Here is a 24,491-nt window from a genome sequence, read left to right on the forward strand (position 1 = left end):
CCAAGAGAGACAAATACTGTCTGATTTCACTGACATGAGGGGGAAAAAAAAAACAGAAAGCCCAACCTCATAGAAAAGAGATCAGTCAGAATTTCTTTGAGGTGGAGGAGGATGGGGAAAGGAGGTATTGGAGGATGGGGAAAGGAGGAATTGGAGGAAAGTGGTCAAAAGGTACAAACTTCCAGTGATAAGATACATAAGTACTAGGGACGTGATGTCCAGCATGATGACTAGTTACCACTGCTGGATGATCTACAGGACAACTGTTAGGTGAGTAAATCTTAAGAGCTCTCATCACAAAGAGAACATATTTTTTCCTTTATTCTTTTTTTCTTTCTTTTCTTTTTATTGTATCTCTAGGAAATGAGGGATATTAGCTAAACCTACTGTGCCAATCATTTCACAACCATCATGCAATACACCTTGAACTTTTGCAGTGATGTACATCAATGATTTCTCAATAAAACTGGGGAAAAAAAAAACCTAAAACAAACAAAACTGAGTGAACAGTATGTGAAATAAATCTCAGTGAAGTTGTAAAAAAAAACCCCAAAAACCTCATTACTGTTTGGTTTTAGAAAATAACATACACAAATGTATGCTTCATTAAGTAGGAAAAAAAAAACAATTAAATCATTCAATAATTTAGAAGTTCTCCAGTTAAAAGTTCAATATTATTTTTTTTAACTTAGGCACCACACCCAGCATGGAGCCCGATGTGGGGTTTGAACTTATAACAATCCTGAAATTAAGACTTGGACTCTTAACCGACTGAGCCACCCAGGTGCCCCAAAAGTTAAATAGATTTTAAATCCAGTTATGCCTCCAAAAAAGTTAGCGTTTCTACCCTGCAGTTAAAAATTCCAAATACAGAACCCTGTCATTAAGCACGTAATAGAAATACCCTTTAGTCCATGACAGCTTTGTCCAATATGCCCGTGAGCAGTTCTACTCTCTGGTGATTTCACAGGTATCCGGAGGTGGCTAGAAGAAAGTAAATCCGTATATATTTATATAGGAATTGCTCCAGAAGGGTTTAGAGCAGCTCTCCTGAAAGCTCAATCTAAGAGTATATATAAAAAAAGGCTGTCACAAGAAAAGTTCTCTTTAGAAAACTGTGTGGACCTGGTCCTGTGGGCCGTAGGAGGAACAGAATAACCAGGTGGCACTTGGAGATTCTCATCCCCATTTGTTGAGTCAACCTGAAAGGGAGGAGCCCAGACACCTGTATATTTACACCGGGAGACTGACATGGCCAGGTAAGAGAATTACAATCCTGATAATCAATACTCAGGAAGTTAATCAAAATTGGAGGTGCTCCCCATTACTAGTTATATCATCTTTGATATTCTTCATTTCCTACAGATACATCTTTTTACAGAAAAGTAAATTAGAGGTGATAATTTTTGAGGGAGTGTTAAGATTTCTTGAACATTATGAACATGGGATTATATAGCAAACATTTATGTCCTGATGGGATAGTGTTTAAATTAGGAGATAATCTTTGATAGTCTTTAAAATGTAATCTTTGGTCTCTAGGCAAGAGAACATGGAGTCTTACGAGTGATATTTAAATTAAATTTAATTCACAACAAACAACACATACGTCCACCTTCCCCAAAATGGTTAATTCATCTGAATTAAGGAAATGGCAACTTTTCTGACTGAAGTCCATTCTGTGATATGTGTGTTTGGGCAAGTTTAGGCAAACAGCAAAGGTTTAGAAGTCCTACCACCAAACCTACAGCATTTTGAAAATGCAAAAGCCAACATGATTCTCCAACCTGGCAGTTCAGTATGAGCTGCCAAAATTTCATCCAATTCATCCTTCCATTCCAGATAATTGAGGTTCCTCAGGGTCGTTACGCTTTTCCCTTGACAGTGGTCCAGGACACATGAGCTCTCCCTTCCGATTCCCTCAGTTAGCCTGGGCAACTCTAGTATCAGAACCATGGAAGTTCAACATCGTCGTCACCAACTCTGGAAGATCAAAGTCGTGTTTCCACCCCCAGTCCTTCCGAGCATTGCTGTCATCAAAGTTCATTGGCCAACTATCCGCTAGGAAAAGACACGGAATAGAAGCTTAAGTTACTCACGCTCTAGATTTGCAAAAAGGTCCAGAACACTTTATATACAGGTCTATCATCCAAGATACCACAAAAGAAATTCACTCTCTGAAATTCCTCCTCTGAGCAGACCGGAGTGGCCATTATGTGCACACGTAGCCACCCTCCCAGATTAGAAGATTCTATTACACATCCATGGTCAGGCCCTGGGAATTGTGACGCACTATTAAAATATCCCACAGAGTTGTAGGGCAGGACTCTTCTACTCCGACAGTACTCAAGGCCACAGTGGCATCAGAAAACCCAGGGACGTTTTCTTATGCTGTTGGCTGGTTTTATGTTTCAACGATAAAACAGTAAAATGCTGACAAGTTATTTATTTGGAATAGAACAATTCCACCCCCTTTATTTTTTTTAAAAGCATTTGTTTATCTTTTTCTTTTTAAGATTTTATTTATTTACTTGACAGAGACACAGCAAGAGAGGGAACACAAGCAGGGGGAGTGGGAGAGGGAGAAGCAGGCCTCCGCGGAGCAGGGAGCCCGACGTGGGGCTCAATCCCAGGACCCTGGGATCATGACCTGAGCCCAAGGCAGATGCCTAACGACTGAGCCACCCAGGCGTCCCTCCACCCCCTTTAGATATCAGTGCCCTAAACTGCAGCATCTGTTGGCTCAACAACTCTTTCTCCAGAATGTGTCCAGACCCTCCTTATCTGCCATGCTTTGTGTCCTCATGGAACTCACAGTATAGACTGGAGCTTCACTTGGGTTTTGAGGGGGGTTTGCAATGATGTACCCACCTATGGCCTGTCTAACAGAATCCACGTTGTACGTGATCTGGAATTCTGGTACATGCTTGAGAACCTCCTGGGCCAGATCCTCAGGGGTGAAGCTCATGGCATTGATGTTGTAGGTCCTCATGGAGAGGGACTCTGGTAGGGCCTCCATGACTTCCAGGGTGGCCCTGAGGCAGTCATCAATATACATCATTGGGAGCCTCGTGCTGGGTTTCAGGTTGCACTCAAATTTGCCATTCTTCAGGGCGTTGTGGAAGATCTGGACCGCATAGTCTGAAAGAGAATCCTGTCTGTGGGTCATCTTACAACAAAATGATGAATGAGCCTCTTGTGTTAGGGTAGTGGTTCTCAAACGCCTTAGGCTCCAAACCTCTTTATGCTCCTCACCACCACCGAGGACCTCCAAGGAGGTCTTAGGAGTGTGGGTTACATCAATATCTACTAGACCAGAAATTAACAGAGCATTTAAAAAAATACTACTACATCTTAAAATGATCATAATAAACCCATCACACAGTCATGTGTATGATATTGTATATGAAGAACGTATTTTTCAAGCCAAGGAACATTTAGTGAGAAGAACGGCGTGTTTTACGTTTTGACCATCTCTTGTCTGCCTGGCTTAGTAGCAGACAGCTGGAGTCTCCTGTGTGCTGGTGTGTTCAGCCCACTGCACTGCCATACATCACACGGCCTCTGGAAAACTCCACAGTGCATTCGTAAGGAGAGTGAAAAGAAAGCAAGTAATATCTTAATCCTGATATGGAAAGAGTTTTGACCTCTTGGACCCCTTGAAAAAAACGAAGGATCCTGAGGGATTCCGAGTGAATACTTGAAGAGGCCTTGTATTAAGGCAAAAAGCTTTTTAAAAAGTAACCCAAACAAAAATCTCCTTTAAAATCCCTCAGATTTGGGGGTGCCTGGGTGGCTCAGTCAGTTAAGCGTGTCTACCTTTGGCTCAGGTCATGATCCCAGGGTCCTGGGATCGAGCCCTGCATCGGGTTCCTTGCTCAGCAGAGCCTGCTTCTCCCTCTGCCTGCCGCTCCCCCTGCTTGTGCTCTCTCTAATAAATAATAAGTAAATAAATAAAATTAAAAAAAATTTAATATCTCTCAGATTGTCAAGACTTAGCTTTTATATTGTATCTCAGGACCCCTCATATGGGAAGGATTTCTAATATGGGAGTTATTGAATATAATGCATGCTTGAGTCCAAATTAATAATAATACCACCACCACCACCACCACTCATGCTCCCTTAAAAACATGCAATGCATACATATAGTCCATTTTCACAAAGCTCTCTGCATTAAGAAACAAAGGCTGGATTCAAAGAAAGAGGCTATTTCCCATTTGGTGTCTTCCTACATTGCGGATGACAAACTTGTTCTTGAATATTCTCTGATTCCAGCACTGAGGATGGCCAGTCCCGACCTGGATTTGCAACACCAGCATGAGCTGCCCTTCACAAGTTCAAGCCAATGGGATTCCATGAGCTTCTCAGATGCACTTGCCAGAGGGGGTGCCGAAACTTGGGTCAGTACACAGCTGAATAGACTGCTGGTCCCTTGCCACTCTTCAGGACACTGAGCAAGCCCGTCTTCCGTAGGGCAGAGACAGAGAACAGCACTTACCAGTTGTTCCTCCTCCAGGCTGTGAGTCTGCTGAAATGATTCCAGGATATCTCAAGCACCGGAAATCTAACCCGTACCGGTGATGATAATACTACGTGAAAGAGAAAAATGACTTTAAAACACATCCTTTAAACCGGACAGAGCAATGCAAAGAACAGCTCTTTTTGGGGGTGGGGGGAGGGCAGAGAGGAGTATCTTTCCATGCAGTTCTATTAAAATATTCCTAAAGGAAACGAGACTGTAGAATTTCTAAGAGCCACTCACTTTAATAAATAGCCCTTAAGTTTTTATCTTCAAAAAAATCACTCCGGTGACATACCAACACGGTCAATAATAAATTAGCCTGTGCTGGTTTCCAACCTTTCTTTGGAAGACCCCAAGCAATCCTCCAGGAGCTCACAATCCTCCAGAAGCGTGTTCCTGCAGTGTGGCATTGCACAGAGCCCTGGGGAGGACCGCACAGGAGGAGGGCAATGCCTGATATGTCAGGTAAAGGAGCAGACACCAACTCACATTTGCTGTAGAGTTGTTTATTTTTTTTTAAGATTTTTTACTTTATTTATTTGAGAGAGAGAGAGAGAAAATGAGAGGGAGAGAGAGCATGAGCAGGGGGAGGGGCAGAGGGAGAAGCCGACTCCCTGCTGAGCAGGGATCCTGATGTGGGACTCAATCCCAGGACCCTGGGATCATGACCTGATCCAAAAGCAGATGTTTAACTGACTGAGCCACCTAGGCGCCCCTTAGCATAGAATTTTAAAGACAAAGAGTATTTAAAAAAATAGAACCAAAAGTCATTTGACGTTCTCCATAAACACAAAGTTTGAAAATCACCTCCCATTACTGCCAATAGTGGAAGCCTGACAGCATGGAGCAGAACCCGTAAGACAAGCAGCAAATGAAGAAGAGAATGTCATCGAGGGGCCTCTGGGAAGGGCTGCGTGTTATCACAAGGCCAAGGGCTAAGGAGTTCTTCCGGAGCTATCCGGAGCTATCCGTATCTGCCACTTAGCAAACACAATCAGCCTGGGAGCACTTCTGGGGGCTGGGCTGGGGGTGGAGGGAAATGTCCCCTCCAAGGATGAATCAGCAAGTGTACAAGGCAGAAAGAATAGAAAAGGCAACGCTGAGTCATCTTGCCAAGCAAGGCTTACTTCTCCCATGAGCTCGGCGTGGACCTTGGACACCCCGTAGATGGTCCTGGGCCTCTGAACACAGAGATCGGGAGTTGGATTCCGGGGAGAAGTAGGTCCAAAAGCTCCGATTGTGCTAGGCACAAACAATCGCAAATTGTGCTCTGTTGCAACATCTAGGATGTTATGTAATCCTGAAACAAACGGACATAACCACTGTCTGAAAAATGTCCTACCGAAGAATTGGAAAAACTGGCAAATCAACCGTTTTGGGCAAGACCCAGAAACTTACCGGTGATATTTACGGCTCTGGCCAAGGATACGTTTGCTTCCCCAACCGCACTGAGCAAAGCGCTATAATGAAACAACCAGGTGATGCGGTTGTTTACCACGATCTCCCGAAGATTTTTGTAATCCAGAATGTCGGAATAAATAAACGGGCCTATGAGGAACACAGCAAAACCACAAATGTGCAAGTTTGGTTTTTTTTTTTTTTCTTTTTGCAAGTTTGGGGTTTAAAAAGCTAAGTGGACCTTCTCCCCCACCTCTGTTGACTCGTGAATTCCATTAGGATCAACTTGGTGACTAAACCACTTGGACCTTATGTAGCATTTTGCTTATGAACAAACCCCAACCACCCCCCAGGTAATAATAGCTAGCGCTTATAAAGGACTTACACTTGCCAGGCATTGTCCTAAGGCCTTTCTGTATATTTAGCTCTCCTACAGACTTTGAGGGAGATATATTTTACCAGGAAGGAAACAGGCACAGAGAAGCCAGGATTGGAGAGAAAGTTGGAGACCGGGGGTCACAACCAGGCAGCTGGCTCCAGAGTTGGCGCTGTTAATACCACCCCTACATGCACACGGTGATTTCACTCTGCTGAAAAGTTAAGTATTTTAAAAAGGATATAGAGGTGGATTTTTATTTTTAAGATTTTATTTATTTATTTGTCAGAGAGAGAGAGAGAAGAGAGAGTGCAAGTGAGCACAAGCAGGGGAAGCGGCAGGGAGAGGGAGAGGGAGAAGCACGATGCGGGACTTGATCCCAGCACTCTGGGATCATGACCTGACCGGAAGGCAGATGCCCAACTGACTAACCTACGCAGGCATCCCTAGAGGTGGATTTTTAAAAGAACATACAGCTTGGTATAGAAGAACCACAGGCATGACCTAGGGAGAGTCAGTCTGTTTCAGGGGCAACTTCCCCCACTTACAGCAAAGTACCGGTAAGCCAAAGGCTGACATGGGACCAGGATGGACCAGAAGATGTTATAAACATGTTTCTAAGGTAGGAGAAAACTTGGGGAGTTTGAAGTGTGTGTGTGTGTGTGCACAGCAGTTTAAGAGCAAGTCTATGTTGGGGTGCCAGGATGGCTCCGTTGGTTCAGCACCTGACTCTTGATTTCACCTCAGGTCTTGATCTCAGGGTCATGAGATCGAGCCCCGTGTTGGGCTCTGCATTTAGCAGTCTGACTCTGTTGGGATTCTCTCTCTCTCCCTCTCACTAAAATAAATAAATCTTTTCTTTTTTTAAAAAAGCAAGTCTATGTTGAAATAGGAGGATTAATTTCTTCAAATTTTTAAAGTTCCTTTTCCTCATTATAGGACTTGATTTTTCTTTTCCCTCTGAGCGAAGAAGTTAACTAAAAACTCAGAAAGGCAGGAATCAAAGTTTTTATTCCAAAAATCCTATCCCAAATAACATCCAAAGATATCATTCCCAAACTTTACTTCAAGTTCAGAGAGTTCTCCTGTTCTTGTAACTCTTGAACAACCAGCAGCATTACTGTAGACATTTCACAGAATTATGAGGGACAAAATAGGAGATTTTTTTTTAAGAGAGAGTGAATGGGGGTGTGGGGTATAGAAGGAGAGGGAGAGAGAGAATCCCAAGTGGGCTCCACACCCAGGATGGAGCCAGACGCGGGGCTCAATCTCACAACCCTGAGATCGTGACCTGAGCTGAAATCCGGCACCCCAAAATAGGACATTTTTAAGAAATTGCACAGCTGGGCCTCAATAATGCCTTTCTTTTCATCATAAGCCTGGTTATGAGCTGTTGCACACACTGACTGCATGAGCCGCCTCTCTAACTGCATTTTGAAAATCAAAGGTAAAACAAAAGCAAGGCATCTTGATCTCTTACCGCTGTGGAAGATGTGATCAGGGGGTTTCCTTATGTCAGACAAAATCACATTGTCCTTCCCAAATCGTTTCCTGAAGGGAAAATCAAAACACGTGAGTTGGTACATCTAGGATATAACTGGTCCAATGAAAATGCTCTTTTAAAACAGGGCAAAGGACCAGTGTGGGAGATGATGACCCATGGACCTGCTATAAGTCTATGATATTAAGAGCAAAATAAAATGATTACATGTTGCCAAAGACAAACCACACATACTGAAGAACTCAGATTTTCAATTTCAGCTTTTTGGGCTCTTACCTCAAAAGGTTAGCAAGCCCCACTCCAAGCTGGCCAAGACCCCCTAGATGAAGAAAAAAGTAGAACTTTAATCCAAATCTAACCAATTCAATTATTCCCAGAACATAGTAGCAGAATAAGACATATATAATAGCAATCTTAGCTAATGAGGGAAAGCCCCAGTCTGACCTGAAAGAACTAAGTTACGTCCTCCAAGCTAGGACAGAGATCAATGCAGGTAACATTAGCTGCAGAGACAAAACTCTTTCTAGCATGCAGTGGCTGACAGGAAGCAAGGGTGCAGGAGGAGGAAAAATCACAAGAAAGTTGGAGAACCTCCTAGCTCCTTGAGCCAGGAATTCCCTCTCAGACCTGCCCTCATTATTTGATGGGCTCTGAAGCTTGAACGCAACAGGTGCCGGAACAGTCAAAGCCAAATAGAACAGTCTGAGACTAGCCTCTGGTAGGATTATCCAGAAGCCCATTACCCATTAAAACTGGGCTGGGGTGCGAGAGGGGAAAGAGGGGACAAACCAGGAAGTCAGCTGAGAAAAGGGCAGACAACTGAATCAACAAGGAGCCATGAAGAAAATTAAAAACAAGGATTAGAGATTCCTAATTTAGAGGCTTAAAAATGCCACTGAGAAGAGGGACGTCCAGGTGGCTCAGTCGGTTAAGTGTCTGCCTTTGGCTCAGGTGATGATTCTGGGGTCCTGGGATCAAGGCCGGGGCTTCCGGCTCAGCGGGGAGTCTGCTTCTCCCTCTCTGTCTGTCCCTCCCCCTGCTTGCATGATCTCGCTCTGACAAATAAGTAAATTTTTAAAAAATGCCACTGATTCAAGTGGGTAAGCTGGGGGCTGTGAGTACAGCTGGGGGAATGCAACTGCCAATTTCATCTGGGAGAAGTAAATGAGGTGGGAGATCCAGAAAGTGGGATTTCCTGTAAGCGCTTGTTACCATGGGACTAGAACCGGGGCCCACTGACACTACCACTGGGTCCTAGAAGATGCTCTGTTGGTGGAGGCAGGAGGGAGTAAACCACCACCAGACAAGTGGGGTGAACCAGGGAGGAACGGTGCGAGGGGAAATGACTCCACCTCAAGTCCATTTCCAGTCAGAGACGAGGAGGCAGTCAAAGAAACACACACACACACACACACACACACACACACACACACACACTGCGAGGCACATAAGAAGCCAAGGGGAAGACAATCTGGTGGGAAGAAGGAAATAAAGTGTGTCCATCACATCAGAGGTGGGCTTGGGTTGGCTGGAAGGACTTGGAGTGCCCGGAGAGGCTCAGAGCGAGGAGGGTACGGCCTCAGGGGCTGGGTGGACAGGAGGTAAGGAGCACAGGGGGCAAGTCTGGGGACACTGAGATCAACGACATTCTAAGACGGTGGGGACAGGTTCCTCGGGCAGGCCCTGACGTATCTCCTCTGTCTCCCACACACAAACGTGCAACAGCTGCTGGGCATGGATGATGTGCAGTTTGGGTTGAGGAGTTCGGCCAAGAAAAGATGGAACTGATGCACTGCCCTAGTCCCTGCACAATGGCTCCCATGAGTCCTCACCTCCAGGCAATTGCAGCTCCTCGGCAGCTTCCTTCACAACCCCCACCCCGCCCTGTTTCCTATATCCAACCTTCAGACAATAAAAAATTACAACATGCAAACAAAGCACTGGCAACAGTGACACAATGAGGATTTCAGGCTTGCCATATTCTGGAGGAAGCCAATCGTGGAAAAGGTCATTTCTGAATATATGTTTGCTGGTGGCATGGTAGCCGTTCCAAAACCATCCAGAAACAGCATAGAAAAAAAAAAAAAGAGGACGACGATGAAGAATCAAGTTGCAAATGTGGAAAAAGAAAAAGAAAACAAAAACAAAAACAAAAACCGAACCTGTAATTAGGACGCGTGGCTGGTCTGTTTCAGAGAAAAGGGCAGAGTGGAAGTTGGCGTCTGCTGGAATCTGCCGAGGGGAGGTGCCCAGAAACCGGAGTGGCGGGGTAGCTATCCAGCAGCCACAGGGTGGGCTCCCCAGCATCTGGCCCGCGACCTGCCACAGCAGCCTAGCAACCGGCATTTCTCCGCAAGTACCCTGCCATAAAAAAGGAGCAGAGTTCATTACACAACCTTTTATGCTCCCGACACCTCCAAACACAAACTCGCTAAGATCGTCAGCTCACAGGCAAAAAGAGAACTGGACTCCCAAACCGAACTAAGGAGACTGCTGAGTGGGCCAACAGGAAGCCCGTCAAGAGCCTACCGCGAGTTGGGCTCTGTGAAAAGGGGATCAAATCCGGCAGGCAGACAAAAGCCGGGCAGAGATTTAGAACTGACACCACACAATGCTGACATTGACTACATCTAATGATCACGGTGGAGGGGACCATGCATAGAGCTGGAAACATCAAGTCAGTGCATCCTAGCGAAGCCTTCAAATCCTCACAGCTGCTAGCCGTCTGTCCACGCACCATCGGAAGGCACACACGGATCCCAGATTAAATAACCTAGTGCCCTGTAAATCTTGTGTACTCAGTCGTTATCCTTAGAATGAAGCAGACCAGAAAAGCAGATGGTTAAGATAAAAAGGCCCTCAGTGATATTCGGTAAGCTGTGACTACTTTGTTTTACTGCCCTCTCCTTTCGAAAGGATCAATTGGTTTTCCTTTCCCTCCAGATCACAAACATTTTAGTCTTCCTCCTCTTCCTCACCAGTTTTATTGCTCACTGACCATGAAATCAGTTCCGGCCTTAAGAGGTCAAGACGGTCCAATCACACAAGGCTTGTGACTGGAGGTACATGCAGGCCTTTCACCCCACCCTCACCCCCCAGCAAGCGTGTCCCAAGAGTAAATCAGAGCCACACATCAAGCTCTGCGGCTTCCCCTGCTCTAAAGTCAGGCCTCCTGCACTCTGCACACGGCCCTGTGGCTTCCACAGTAAGATTTCCAACAGAGTGGGGCGCCTGGGTGGCTCAGTCGCTCGGTATCTGCCTTTGTCTAGGGTCATCATCCCAGGGTCCTGGGATCGAGCCCCGCACCGGGCTCCCTGCTATGCGAGAAGCCTGCTTCTCCCTCTCCCACTGCCTCTGCTTGTGTTCCCTCTCTCGCTGTGTCTCTGTCAAATAAATAAATAAAATCTTAAAAAAAAAAATTTCCAACAGAGATGGCAGGTGAACCTTCAGAGCTGACTCTGGGGATTGACCCCCTTCCAACGAGCTCACCAGATCTAATCATCTTATGTTTGTCAACTACAGATGAGACCCTTTAAGATCTGAACTTAGCCTGCTCCCACATTCAACTCCATGCCTTGAGGATAGAACACTAATACACAGCCCTTCAAAGCCCTTGGGACCCTTCATCCCAGCTAACTTTGCCAAACAAGCAGAAGAGAGCCTTCTGCTGGACCGTCTCTGGCTTGCTATGGGGGATCAGGACTGGACCAGGGGCCCCCACTCTGGACCACATTATAGGAAAGGCCCAAGCGTCCCTCAGAAGACCTTTGGAGAAATCATCCTTTCAGTCATTGTTGTCACCCAAGACCAGGTAAGAATTCTGACTCTTTTGGGGGTGGGGTGGGGGGATAGAATAAATTGTAATTTTTTATTGGAAAACATGCATAACTTGGAATGGATCTGAGGACAATTGTGCCATAAGCAAATTTTCTTTAAATGGCTAAACACAGTTTAAAAAGCAAGTAACAATAAAAGAAAATGTTTCTAGTACAGAACCAGCAGTACAAAAAAAATAATGTGTGAGTATGTGGATCATACACCCATTTTGCAATAGTGCAACTCTGAACTACATATTGCTGACTGTCCATACTCCACATAAGAGTTATGGCTCCAGCTTCTACAAGCTGACGCTTCCTAACAAAAACTGCTTAAAAAAAAAAAAAGGCACAACCCAGATCTTCCCTCATTTGACCAACTCCATCTATGTCGAGGTGTGCAGAAGGTCTTAGATTTATCCAGAGGAAGCCACGTGCACAATGTGACTGGATCGATTTTCTCAAGGAAGTTTTCAGGACAATGACAGTAGGGAAGAAAACAGGGAGGGATGAGGTCCTAATCACCATATGTGCGTGTTTTTGGACAGCAGGGGGAAACCTTTTACAGATAAGTTATAAGGAAGAGGCAGATAAATAATTTGGTACAAGAAATTGAACACATTCTGTACAAAGTCTGCACATCGCTGTCATCGTGAGTACAAACTCTTCATAGTTCACATGCCCATTACCATAAATATCTTTTTTTTTTTTTAAAGATTTTATTTATTTATTTGAGAGAGAGAGAGAGAATGAGAGATAGAGAGCACGAGAGGGAAGAGGGTCAGAGGGAGAAGCAGACCCCCTGCCGAGCAGGGAGCCCGATGCGGGACTCGATCCCGGGACTCCAGGATCATGACCTGAGCCGAAGGGAGTCGCTTAACCAACTGAGCCACCCAGGCGCCCCATAAATATCTTCTTCCCTGTCCATTTCAACCTCAGCATCTGCTCACTTCTCTCCCAGGTTTGTCATCACACGGTGAAGCCCTGCACTCATACAGCTGTTGCCTCTTTATCAAACACACGGACTGCTCTCCAATTTCTTCCTCACTGTGCCTTTCATTTCTCTTGCCATCGTTGTCAGAAATTCCGGGCCGTCAACTGGGCGGTGAACATCAGCATTCACTCCATTGATCGTGTCAGTAACCCTGCTTCTGTGAGGTTCTGTCCAGAGAGACCTCGTTACAGTTCCCATTGCTTGTTTTGGTTTTGTTTTAGAGAGAGAGTGGTGAGGGGGAAGAGGGAGAGAGAGAATCCCAAGCAGGCTCCATACTCTGAGCAGAGACGGATGAGGGGCTGGATCCCACGACCTGAGATCGTGACCTGAGCCAAAATCAAGAGTCTCACACTCAACCGCCTGAGCCACCCAGGCACCCCGAGACTCACATTCTTAAATGAATATAAAGCATTTTAGGTTAACAATGTGGACAATTCTTAATTGAGTTGGTTCTTCTTATTTCACTACTATTAATAACTAACATTTGATGCTCACTCTCTCACTATACACCCAGGTCAGTGAGTGAAGCAGCTCTTCACTACCAAGCAGCACTACTGTCCTCATCATAGGATTGCTCTGATTAACAAGGCATGGACATTAAAAACAACAACAAAAGAACTGCCAACCATCTGTAGCAAATAGCTTTTCCAAGTCAAGATTATCACCTTGCTACCACCAAGTTCAATGGAATGGTCTTAAGGCAGCAGTTCTCAAGTCTTCTGGTCCCAGGACTCCTTCCCATTCTTAAATATTGAGGACTACAAAGAGCTTCTTTGTATGTGGTTTACGTCGAACGTTTGTTGTGTTAGAAAGCAAAACTGAGAAATGTTTAATATATTAATTCATTTAAAGCCAATAAACATATTTTTATGAAAATAACTATATTTTTTAAAAAATGAGAAGAGTGCTGTTTGTACATCTTTGTTGTCTGCCTTAAAGGCAAACAGCTGGATTCTCACATCTGTGTTGTACCCAATCTGTTACTTAAATTGAAGAATGTAGAAAAAATCCAGACTCAGTGAAATAGTGGGGAAAGGGAGCAGTATTTTAAAAGTCTTTTCAGGGGCGCCTGGGTGGCTCAGTTGGTTAAGCGTCTGCCTTCGGCTCAGGTCATGGTCCCAGGGTCCTGGGATTGAGCTCCACATCAGGCTCCCTGCTCCATGGGAAGCTTGCTTCTCCCTCTCCCACTCCCCCTGCTTGTGTTCCCTCTCCCGCTGTCTCTCTTGCTGTTAAATAAATAAACAAAATCTTTAAAAAAAAATTAAAAAAAAGTCTTTTCCGGTAATTCTGGATACTCATCTTCACTATCCAAAACTCAACACGTGGTAGGGTTTTTTTTTTTTTTTTTTTTTTTTTGAGAGAGAGAGATATCACGCTCAGGGGCGGGGTAGAAAGAAGCAGACTCCCTGCTGAGCAGGGAGCTCAATGCAGCACTCAGTCCCAGGACCCTGGGACCATGACCTGAGCCAAAGGCAGATGCTTAACTGATTGAGCCACCCAAGCGCCCCACATGGTAGTTTCTTAAAGGTTAGTTGCAAGGTAGAATCTGAAGCCATCATCAGTGAACCTTTTGGATTCTGTACCTTAAAAGCCACTGGTCTATCTAGTGCTTTGAATGGATTTTTTACCCCTGAATGATTTTGTAACTTCATGCACTGGTCTTTTGGAAAATGTTGGTTCAGCAAGTTATGTAGGGCTTCCAGATGTTAACACACCTCACTAGAGAATATCAAAAGGTCATACTGATCTCTTCGGGAAGTTTCTAAATACTAAGAAGCTATCAAACTCACAGTGGCAGGGACAAGTTAATTGGCAACAATGCCATTTGTTCTTTCCTTGAAATGACAAACTCACTTGGTTCAATTTTTTAGAAAATGTATTCCAATCATCCAAGTATAAATAACCCTAGTTTTTCAGTCATTCCTTGAAGCAAAAATGATTTTTTATGAAAAAAAAAAAAGTGGCCAGTTCAGCTCACCATTCAATCATACAAGTGCTTTACCTCAGGAGAGCCATCACACCTCAACACAGAACAAGTGCATCCCTTTAATACATGGCATACTAAAAAGATAGGTCCTCAAGGGTCAAGATTTAATAAAACTTAACATTTTTACTGTCATATAAAAGGCATTTTTAAGTAAGTCTGGCAAAATTTTCAAAAAAGCTATCCTACACCAAATACTTTGCACTATTTGCGTTCGCTGCCAAGCATTCACCAAAAAGATACTCTCTGATGGTTGGTTTGGTGCTGATACCAGATGAATACAAACAAAATGACAAATCCAGCCATGAATGCAAATTCTTCCATTTGTAAGGCAGAATACACTTCTGTTAAGATACTAACTCAGGGACGCCTGGATGGCTCAGTTGGTTAAGCATCTGCCTTCAGCTCAGGTCATGATCCCAGGGTCCTGGAATCGAGTCCTACATCAGGCACCTTGCTCAGCGGGGAGTCTGCTTCTCCCTCTACCTGCTGCATACTCTCTCTCTCTCTCACAAATAAATGAAATCTTAAAAAAAAAAAAGATACTAACTTAGTCTTTATGTTTGCAGTTAAATCTTTGACAACTTTCTCTATTATTAGAAAGTGACAGTGCTAGGATTTCTTTCAATGCTTTTTCATCCAAACAAGGTTTTACTGTGTTTCTCCAGCCACTGCAATTTGATAACCTATCCTGCTAGATGCTTCAATAGCTTTTTCATTGCTAGTTTGGAAAGCTGTAACAAATCATTTTTGGCTTTTTAAGAGCTCATTATATCTACATTTAAGTCATTCAATTCATTTTTCTTTAGAGGACTCTGAATGGTTGATCTCAGAATGCTACTGTCACCGTAATATTATTCAAAAAGGTTCTACAGCATAAGACACATAATGTAAATTTCTAGCCACTGTAAAACTGATGAAATCTGTCACATTTTTAGGTTTTATTTAGTTCTGTCCACTTCTCTGGAGTAAATTCCTCCCTTCCATTATTGAGGGAACTTCGATAGATCATTTCATTTTTTTCAGCATTTATAGACATGGATGGTATAGCTCTGAGTAGATGAATCAAGTTTTCTAGTATCCCCGTTTAGCCAACAATCTATCCTTAAATATAAAAATATATAAATATCCTTTCATTTTAGAATAATTTTATATCATTTAAAAATTTAGAAAAGTTTTCTAATCAAGACTACGAAGTATAACTTACTTTTTGTTGTTTTTTCTTCCATATAGGCACAAGGAAAACTTAGGGATTTCAAAGTGATGACTTATAAAAGGAAACGAAGTCACAGAAATAACAGGTATAACTAAAGACAGCTAGTAAGTGTGCAATAGAAGTACTAAGAATTGAATTCATCTCTGAAAACACATATTTATACTCCAAGCTTACCCTTAGAAGGTTCTAGAAACACAAGCTGCTAGAATACACAAGCACACATTTCATTAACCATCAGAGGAAAAGTTCATCCCAAGTCACGGAGACCCTGGAAAAAGCCACTGTACACTTATAAGAGAAAGAATGAAAAAGGCAAATGACATCTTAGTCTTATTTTTATTTTTTTTTATTTTTTTTCAAAAAAAAAGAAAGTTTATTTAAAAAAATTTACCTATTATAAAATGCCAGAAAGATACTATTTTTTACTTTTTGCATTAAAAAATAAAAACCAGGGGTGCCTGGGTGGCTCAGTCATTAAGCGTCTGCCTTCGGCTCAGGTCATGATTCCGGGGTCCTGGGATCAAGCCCCTCATCGGGCTCCCTGCTCCACGGAAAGCCTGCTTCTCCCTCTCCCACTCCCCCTGCTTGTGTCCCTCTCTCGCTGTGTCTCTCGGTCTGGCTTCATTTTCACATCCAGTTTCCACCCAGCGTGCTGTAAAGTACACTTGGGGGCTCCTTCAACAGGCTTGCCGCGGATTCTGCGGGTAATGCTCGGTTTTCAAAATGCCCTTCGTAAAAAACGCCGCTGGGAACAGTGGCACCTCCGTAGGGGCTGGTAGAGAAATTCTCCGTCCTGGTGCCTGGGCGCAGGAAACTCTCCAAGACCCCTAGCGCCGCGCCAGAAGCTCCGCCCGCCCCGCAGGGCCTCACCCGAGCCCCGCGGCCCCCGGGCTTCGCCCGCCCGTCGCCCCGGCCGGCCCGCTTGCCCCGCGCCTCTGCCAGCTCCTCGCCCGCCCGCTGTCTCTAGCTCTGGCGCCCCAGCTCCCGATCCCCCTCGCTCGCCTTAGTCTTATTTTTAAAATAGTTTGACCTCATGGACCCTACAAAATGTCTCAGGGAAGCCCAGGATTCCCCAGATCAAACTTTGAGAAGAGCTGTCCTAAAGTAAAATTTGCTTTGCCAACCTAGTTATTAAATTTATATATAGGGAAATCATCAAAGATTCTCAGTCCCTCTTTAAAGATTATAGTCCACAGACTTCCTCTCCCAAGCACCTTGTTTACTTTAACTGCAAAGGGATGAAAAAGAAACAGGTCAACAGACTCCAGAAATAATGGAGTGCCTCCTCCGACCCAGGCCTCTCCAGGGTGGTTATTATACCAATTCTCCCATCTCCTGGCATTTACCCTCTCTGCGTGAACCACAGAACTCTGAGACAGCAGTGACATTGTGAAGAGGGTGGGGCTGATGGAGAGGAAGACTCAGAGCTCAAGTGGATTTGGTCATTGTATGGATATGATGGGGCTAGATAAGGAATCAAGGAGAATACTGAGGTCTCTAACGTGTGCTGCTGTTAAGAATGGGTTCCCTGGGGAAGCAGGTCAGATGAGAAGACAAGAGTTTGGTTTTGGACACTTGGTCTTAGGTGCCAGGAGACAATATGGCTGTCTCTCTCATGAAGTTGTGAGCTCTAATGAGCAATTCCTAGCAGTACGTGATACATGTCAGTACTCACCAAACACGGTGTGGAACAGACAGACCAGAAGGAGAAAACAGGAAATATCAAGGGTTTGTCTACACCACACACAAAAAATAAATAAATAAAAATAAAAAATAGAATGCCGGGCGCCTGGGTGGCTCAGTCGTTAAGCGTCTGCCTTTGGCTCAGGTCACGATCCCAGGGTCCTGGGATCGAGCCCCGCATCGGGCTCCCTGCTCAGGGGGAAGCCTGCTTCTCCCTCTCCCACTCCCCCTGCTTGTGTTCCTGCTCTGTCTCTCTCTGTCAAATAAATAAATAAAATCTTCAAAAAAAAATAGAATGCCTCTGTTCGCAGAAAAAAATTAACTTTGTTTTCTCAGGGGAAAAACTTATTTCAGCTGTGATTGCTCTGAAGATAGATAATTCTGTTTCAGGAATATTAAAAGAAACTCCAATTTGAAATATTTAAGACCAACAAAATAGGCCTTTCCTTGAAGGTGCACCATCAATTTCCCTTAATGTTCTCACTATCTTGTTATCTCCCCAAATTCCAGCTCTATTTATTCTTCGTCACGAAGATAGTAAATAAGTAATATCTCCGGCATTAAAGCATGAAAGTAAAAGTTTCCAGCCATTGACAGATAAATGGCTAAAAAAATGTGGTATAGGGCGCCTGGGTGGCTCCGATGGTTAAGCGTCTGCCTTCGGCTCAGGTCATGATCCCAGGGTCCTGGGATCGAGTCCTGCATCGGGCTCCCTGCTCCTTGGGAGCCTGCTTCTCCCTCTGCCTCTCTCTCTCTCTCTCTCTGTCTCTCATGAATAAATAAATAAAATCTTTAAAAAAAAATGTGGTATATACACACAACAGTATATTATTCAACCTTGAAGGAGATCCTGCTACAGGCTACAACATGGATAAGCCTCCAGAACATTATGCCAAGTGAAATAAGCCAGTAACCAAAGGCCAAACACCATATGACTCCACTCTTATGAATTATACAAGGTATCTAAAGTAATGAAAATCATAGAAAAAGGAAGTAGAAAGGTAGTTGCCAAGAGGTGGGGGATAAGGAAGGAAGGAATATTAGTGTTTCATTCATTGACATATAGCTTCGGTTCCACAGATCTACAGATCTATTGCACAGTAACATGAACATACTGAACACTCCTGAAGGGTACACTTAAAAGTGGTGAACATGGAAATTTTACATTATGTGATTGCAACTACAATTTAAAATAAAACATTTAAAATTCTTTTTTTTTTTTAAGTCTCCAGCCCCCGCGAATGGTCTGCACATCCATATATTGCTGAGGAGCTAGAAAATTCACCCAGTAGAGATCAGTACTGCCTCCAGAGACCTAACAGTTCAGTTGATGCCTACTAAACCCCAGTCTCATTCAAAATCCCAAGCCCTTGTCCCACTTAACTCCCCCACCTGTTCTCCCCCCACCCTTACAAACCTGCTGAAACCTATTCTTGTTCATCTTTTCTCCTGGTCTCAGGAGTCTCAGGAGTGGTCGGTTGCTCCCAACCTTCACTCCCTACCCCGCACTCTGAAACTTATTTCACAAGAGGTGCCATTCGCCTAGTTGACGATTTCCTTGCGTCAAACCCTCCGGCACTTAGCTGCCGACCACGCCCACCTTCATTCCAGTACCACCCCCGCCCCGGCGGGTTCTCCCACCTCTTAGTCGGCTTTAAGGACCAATCAGGCTTATAAAACACATTTGCAAGGCAGTCTCTCCTTTACATCTTCCGGTCCATTAAATAATAATAAATGTGTACTCTTAACAGAACTGACCCAAGGAAAACTCAGGCACCTCCTAAATCAGAGCACGGATGAAACGCCTGCTTTCCTGAACTCTTACTTAACCCTCACCGTATCCCTGAAGCTGAGATCTTTTCTCCACTTTGCGGGGTGAACTGACTTGCCCAAGGTCAGGCGAATAAATCACCAAGAGGGGATAGGAAATCCGATTCGTTGAGTCTCAAATCCTCCTTCCACAACCCCCACACTTCTCCCCCAAAAGATGCGATCAGGTACCCAAGAAGACAAACCGGAAGCATCCCGGTGGTCGCGCTGATGGGCCCGTCCCCACACCCCCCTCCAGAGCGGTTCCTCCCGGCCTCTCCCATGAGGGCACCCGACCAGCCGAGGGGTTCAGGACGCCGCCACTCTCTCGCCGCGTGAGCCTGCGTACACTCCTTTACCAAACCTCAAGTTTCAATCTTAGGGGACAATGATAGGACCGCCACACTAGATTGTTGAGAACATTGAATAGGGCAATCTATGAAGAGCACTTAGCAAACTGCTCAATGTGAAGACTCCACCAACGAGCTGGTAAAGTCCGGACTTAGAAACAGTCTAGAAAAAACTCCAGAGCTCTAAGCTGGAGGTACAGAGGGTCGCAGAGGTCTGGCTCTGCAGAGCGGGAGGAGGACGCCCGGGAGAGGGAACCCAAGAAGACGCCGGGCGTCAGGCCGGCTCTCGGTGGAAAGGGTGTGGGGGTCCCATCCTCCCCGGGAGATGACTGGATAAACCAGTTTTATGAGAACGGCCGCGCCTCTCCTTATTCCTTGGCGGAGGGTGTCCCAGCAAAGTGGAAGGGGCCGGGTGTCGCGCCCTGTCGACCCCAGCAGCGCTCCCGGCCCCGCGCCCCCAGCCTCCCCAGCTCTGCGGCGACCGCTGGAGAGGGCGCTCACGCCGGGACCACACCGATCGGGCCAGCCGGGGTCAGGGGGGCCCGCGACATCGGCCTCCGCTCCGAAAGGGGGATGTGCTCCCGGGGACAGCAGCCGGGGTAACGTCCCGCCGGCTTCGCACTGACCTTCCGACTGAGGCGCGCAGACATGCTGCGCTACGGCGCGGGAACGAGAGCTGGAGCAGCAGGCGGCCCGGGATCCCAGCGCCGCCAGTGGAAACCTGAGCCCCAGCGCCCGGTGAGCGGCGCCTTTATCCTCTCTGCACCCGAACCCGCCCCTCCGCGCACCAATCCCTTCCTTCGGCCGGGGCCCCGCCGGAGGCTCCGGGTCACTAGGGGGCCGGGTGCGGGAGGGGTCCGGGGAGGGAGGGCCCCGGTTGCCTCGGCAACCCTTTCCCCGCAGGTCTAGGCCTCCTCCTCTGACCGACAAAGTGGAGAGTTAAGGAACGGCCAGGGGCGCGTGAGAGTCCCGCGAGCGCAGCGTCTCCCGCAGTGGCGGGGCCAGCCTCCGCGTCTTCGCGTGGGCCGCGTCCAGGTGCGCGCCGCTCCGCAAGGGCCTTCCCTTACTCGGAAAGCGGCCCCTCTGTAGCCCCCCGAGAACCGGCTCGGGCTGGCGTTGAGGGGCTCCGCGGGGGACCTGGGGACGCAGGAGAGGAAGTTGGAAGGGTTGGCTGAGGAAATCGCCCGGGACCCCGAGTCAGGAGATCTGGTAGAGTCATTTCTTCTTGGCTTCCCACATGGGAAACATTAGCATCAAATGAGATAACCCCCAAGGCCACGACCAGCAGAGTCAGCATCACCTGAGAACCTGTTAGACGTGAAAATCTGGGGCCCGAGCATCCCGGACCTGCAGAGTCAGGCTCTCTGGGGGCGGGGCCCCGCGAGCTGTGTCTTAACAAGCCCTCCAGGTGATGCTCATGCGCGCTGAAGTTGGAGAAGCGCGGGTCTAAGGCCGGGGTTCTCAGACTTCGCGGCCTGTTAGACTCACCTGGGAGTTTCAGGGCCGAATGAATCAGAATCTCGTTTGGCGGGGTTTGGAGGGGGAGGAGCCCAGCCTTAAGTATTAGCTTAAAGCCCAAGTGATCCCAATGTGCTGTCAAAGCTTGGTACAAAGCAGTCCCCACCCCATCTACTGAATCACAGTCCGCATTTTAAAAGATCCCCAAGCGATTCTCAAGCACATCAGGATTTTGGAAAACGGCTCTAAGAAAGGTCTCTTCCAACATTAAGAATCTATGATGCTATACAATACGTCGAATTTTCTGTTTTACAGGCCCTTAGAAGGCCCATTTCTTCAACATTTTCTCATACGACATGATCCTCATTATGGGTCTTTCTCTAGTGCACTTGAACTCTAAAATCTTACAGACTTCTTAGCCTCTCAGGAAACCTTAGAGATTATACCCACTTCACAGTGGAAGAGGCGATGCCCCTTCCAGAGAAGTGAAGACATTAGCTCAAAGCCAAGGGACCAGAATGCTGACCCAGGCACTGGGGCACTGCCCTTTCTAATACACTACATCAAAGCATGAAGAGTTACTTTTGTTGTTGTTGTTGTTGTTGTTTTCCCCAGAACTTGTGATGACGTCAGAGATCCTGAGCTTGCAGGGAGGGCTGTGGCTGAGTGGAGCAACCCACTGGCATTGCTGCTGGTCTGGATAGGGGAGGGGACTTGGGGGGGAGAGAGGCGTGGCCTAAACCTTTGTTTCTGGGGACCCAGCATGAAGAAGGGTTGATTTACAAGGGATTTTAAGGTGAGTGGTTTCTGGCTACCTACGATCCATTTTCTCTCTTTCTCAGGGAAGAAGTTTGGTATTAATATCATCAGCCCCCTTCCTCTTCCAGTCAAGGGACAGGCACTTCCACTGGATTTGAATCCCGGTCAGAGTGAGGGAGAGGCTGAAAACAGCAGGACTGGTCCCCACCAGCCTAGGACCTCTTTGGGGGCCCACTGCCTGCGGGTTTCCTGACTCTGGGACTGCCTTGGGTTCCTGCCCCTTTCCAGGCTAGTCCTTCAGCTTTGCCAAGTCTGTGTCTTCCTCCTACCCTTTGGATTAAGTCATCAAAGTAGGTTTCTGTTACCCTAACTTAGATTCTGATAATATTCAGACTTTCCCTCCATTTTCAGGGTTGAGATTTTGGCTCTCAGATCACAAACCCAAATAGTAAAAAATAATATAAATATCCTCTAGTCTATATTGATATAAAAAATGAATATAAATGAGGTGGAAAGGACAACTCTTTCTTACAGAAGAATTCCAGGTAGTAAATGTGGAAGAAATGAGGGACAAAGAAATCCCCCATAAGAACACCACAGCAATAATTGCTGCAGGGAACACATTCTCCCTTCCTCTGCATTTTGTTCTTTTTGTTTATTTATTTTTAAAGATTTTATTTGAGAGAGAGAGAGGGAGCAGGAGTAGGGTGGGGGGGCAGAGGGAGAGGGAGAAGCAGACTCCCCGCTGAGCAGGGAGCCCCAGGCAGGGCTTGATCCCAGGACCCTGAGATCATGACCCAAGTGGAAGGCAGGCATAACCCACTGAGCCACTCAGGTGCCCCTCTGCATTTTGTTCTATTCAGTCCCTCAATGTATTGGATGATACCAACTTAGTATTAGCCTTAGTAGGGCAGTCTACTGCATCCACTGATTCAAATGCTAATCTCATCCAGAAACATCCTCAAAGACACCCCAAAATCATATTTAATCATGGCACCCTATGGCCCCACCAAGCTGACATAGAACATTAACCATCATAGTCTCCATAGTTTTGCCTTTTCCAAAATGCCATATAGCTGAAATCATAGTGTGTAGCCTTTTCACGTTGATGTCTTTTAGATAGTAATATGCATTTAAAATTTCCTCCATGTGTTTTCATAACTCTAAATAATATTCCATTATCTGGATATACCACAATTTATTTAACCATTCACCTACTGAAGGACATCTTGGTTGCTTCCAAGCTTTCTCAGTTATGAATAAAACAGCAGTAAATAACCATGTGCTCCTTTATCAAAGATTACTTGCCTATATTTGTGTAAGTCTATTTCTGGGGTCTGTATTCTGTTCCATTGATTTACTTGTCTGGTTTTTTTTTTGTTTTTTTTTTGTTTTGTTTTGTTTTGTTTTTACCAGTACTACACCATCCTGATTACTGTAGCTTTATAGTAAGTATTGAAGTTGGGTAGCATCAGTCTTCTGATTTTGGTCTTCTCCTTCAATATTATGTTGGGTATTCTGCTTCTTTGGCCTCTCCATATAAACTTTAGAATCATTTTGTCGATAACTACAAGATAACTTGCTGGGATTTTCCTTCGGATTGCAGTGAATCTATAGATCATTTTGGGAAGAACTGACATCCTGACAATATTGAATCTTCTTATCGTTAACATGGATTCGATCTAGTTCTTCTTTGATTTTTTTTTTTAAGATTTTATTTATTTGACAGAGAGAGATACAACAAGAGAGGGAACACAAGCAGGGGGAGTGGGAGAGGGAGAAGAAGGCTCCCCGCCAAGCAGGGAGCCCGATGCAGGGCTCCATCCCAGGACCCTGGGATCATGACCTGAGCCGAAGGCAGATGCTTAACGACTGAGCCACCCAGGTGCCCCTCTTCTTTGATTTCTTTAGTCAGATCTTTTAGTTTATTCCTAGAGATCTTTTACATATTTTGTTAGATTTATACCTATGTATTTCATTTTTGCTAACGTAAATGGTTTTGTGTTTTGAATTTCATATTCTACTTGTTCATTGCTGGTATATAAGAAAATGATTGACTTTTATATATTAACCTTGTAACCCGCAACCTGGCTATTATCACTTATAAGTTCCAAATTTTTTTGGCCTATTCTTCCCGATTTTCTGCATAATTATCTCAGCTGCAAAGACAGTTTTATATCTTTCTTTTCAATATGTATACATTTAATTTCATTTTCTTTCTTATTGCATTAGCTGGGATTTCCAGTACCATGTTAAAAAAGTAGTGATGAGAGGCGATACCCTTGCTTTGTTCCTGATCTTAGTGGGAAAGTTTTGTTTTTTTTTTTTTTTTTTACCAATAAGTATGATGTTAGCTGTAGGCTTTTTGTAGATGTTCTTTATCAAGCTGAGGAAGTTCTTCTCTATTCTTAGTCTGCTTTGAGTTTTTATAATGAATTGGAGTTGCTATTGGTCAAATGCTTTTTCTAAATCTATTAATTGGATCATGTGATTTTTTTCTTGTTTTGCCTGTGATGTGATGGATTACATCAATTAATTTTTGAATGTTGAACCAAACTTGCACACCCAGGAGATCATGGTGTTTTTCAAATTTATTCTTCCCTTTTCTGCCTTTTATTATAATTTG

The 24,491-nt window shown here is 45.2% G+C and overlaps 1 protein-coding gene across 1 annotated transcript; it reads right to left on the reverse strand.

Moving 5' to 3' along the window:
- Positions 1–1,640: 1,640 nt before the first annotated feature.
- Positions 1,641–20,528, reverse strand: LOC113925110 (L-threonine 3-dehydrogenase, mitochondrial). Its single transcript, XM_027599644.2, has 9 exons — positions 20,275–20,528; positions 9,960–10,158; positions 8,074–8,116; positions 7,777–7,847; positions 5,921–6,070; positions 5,650–5,822; positions 4,499–4,589; positions 2,869–3,138; positions 1,641–2,058 (listed from the first exon to the last, which is right to left on the reverse strand). Exons 1-9 carry the CDS (start codon positions 20,296–20,298, stop codon positions 1,919–1,921), a joined length of 1,161 nt encoding a protein of 386 aa, XP_027455445.2. The 5' UTR covers positions 20,299–20,528; the 3' UTR covers positions 1,641–1,918.
- Positions 20,529–24,491: the final 3,963 nt, after the last annotated feature.

This window comes from Zalophus californianus, chromosome 2, assembly GCF_009762305.2.
Source record: "Zalophus californianus isolate mZalCal1 chromosome 2, mZalCal1.pri.v2, whole genome shotgun sequence".
Taxonomy (NCBI): domain Eukaryota; kingdom Metazoa; phylum Chordata; class Mammalia; order Carnivora; family Otariidae; genus Zalophus; species Zalophus californianus.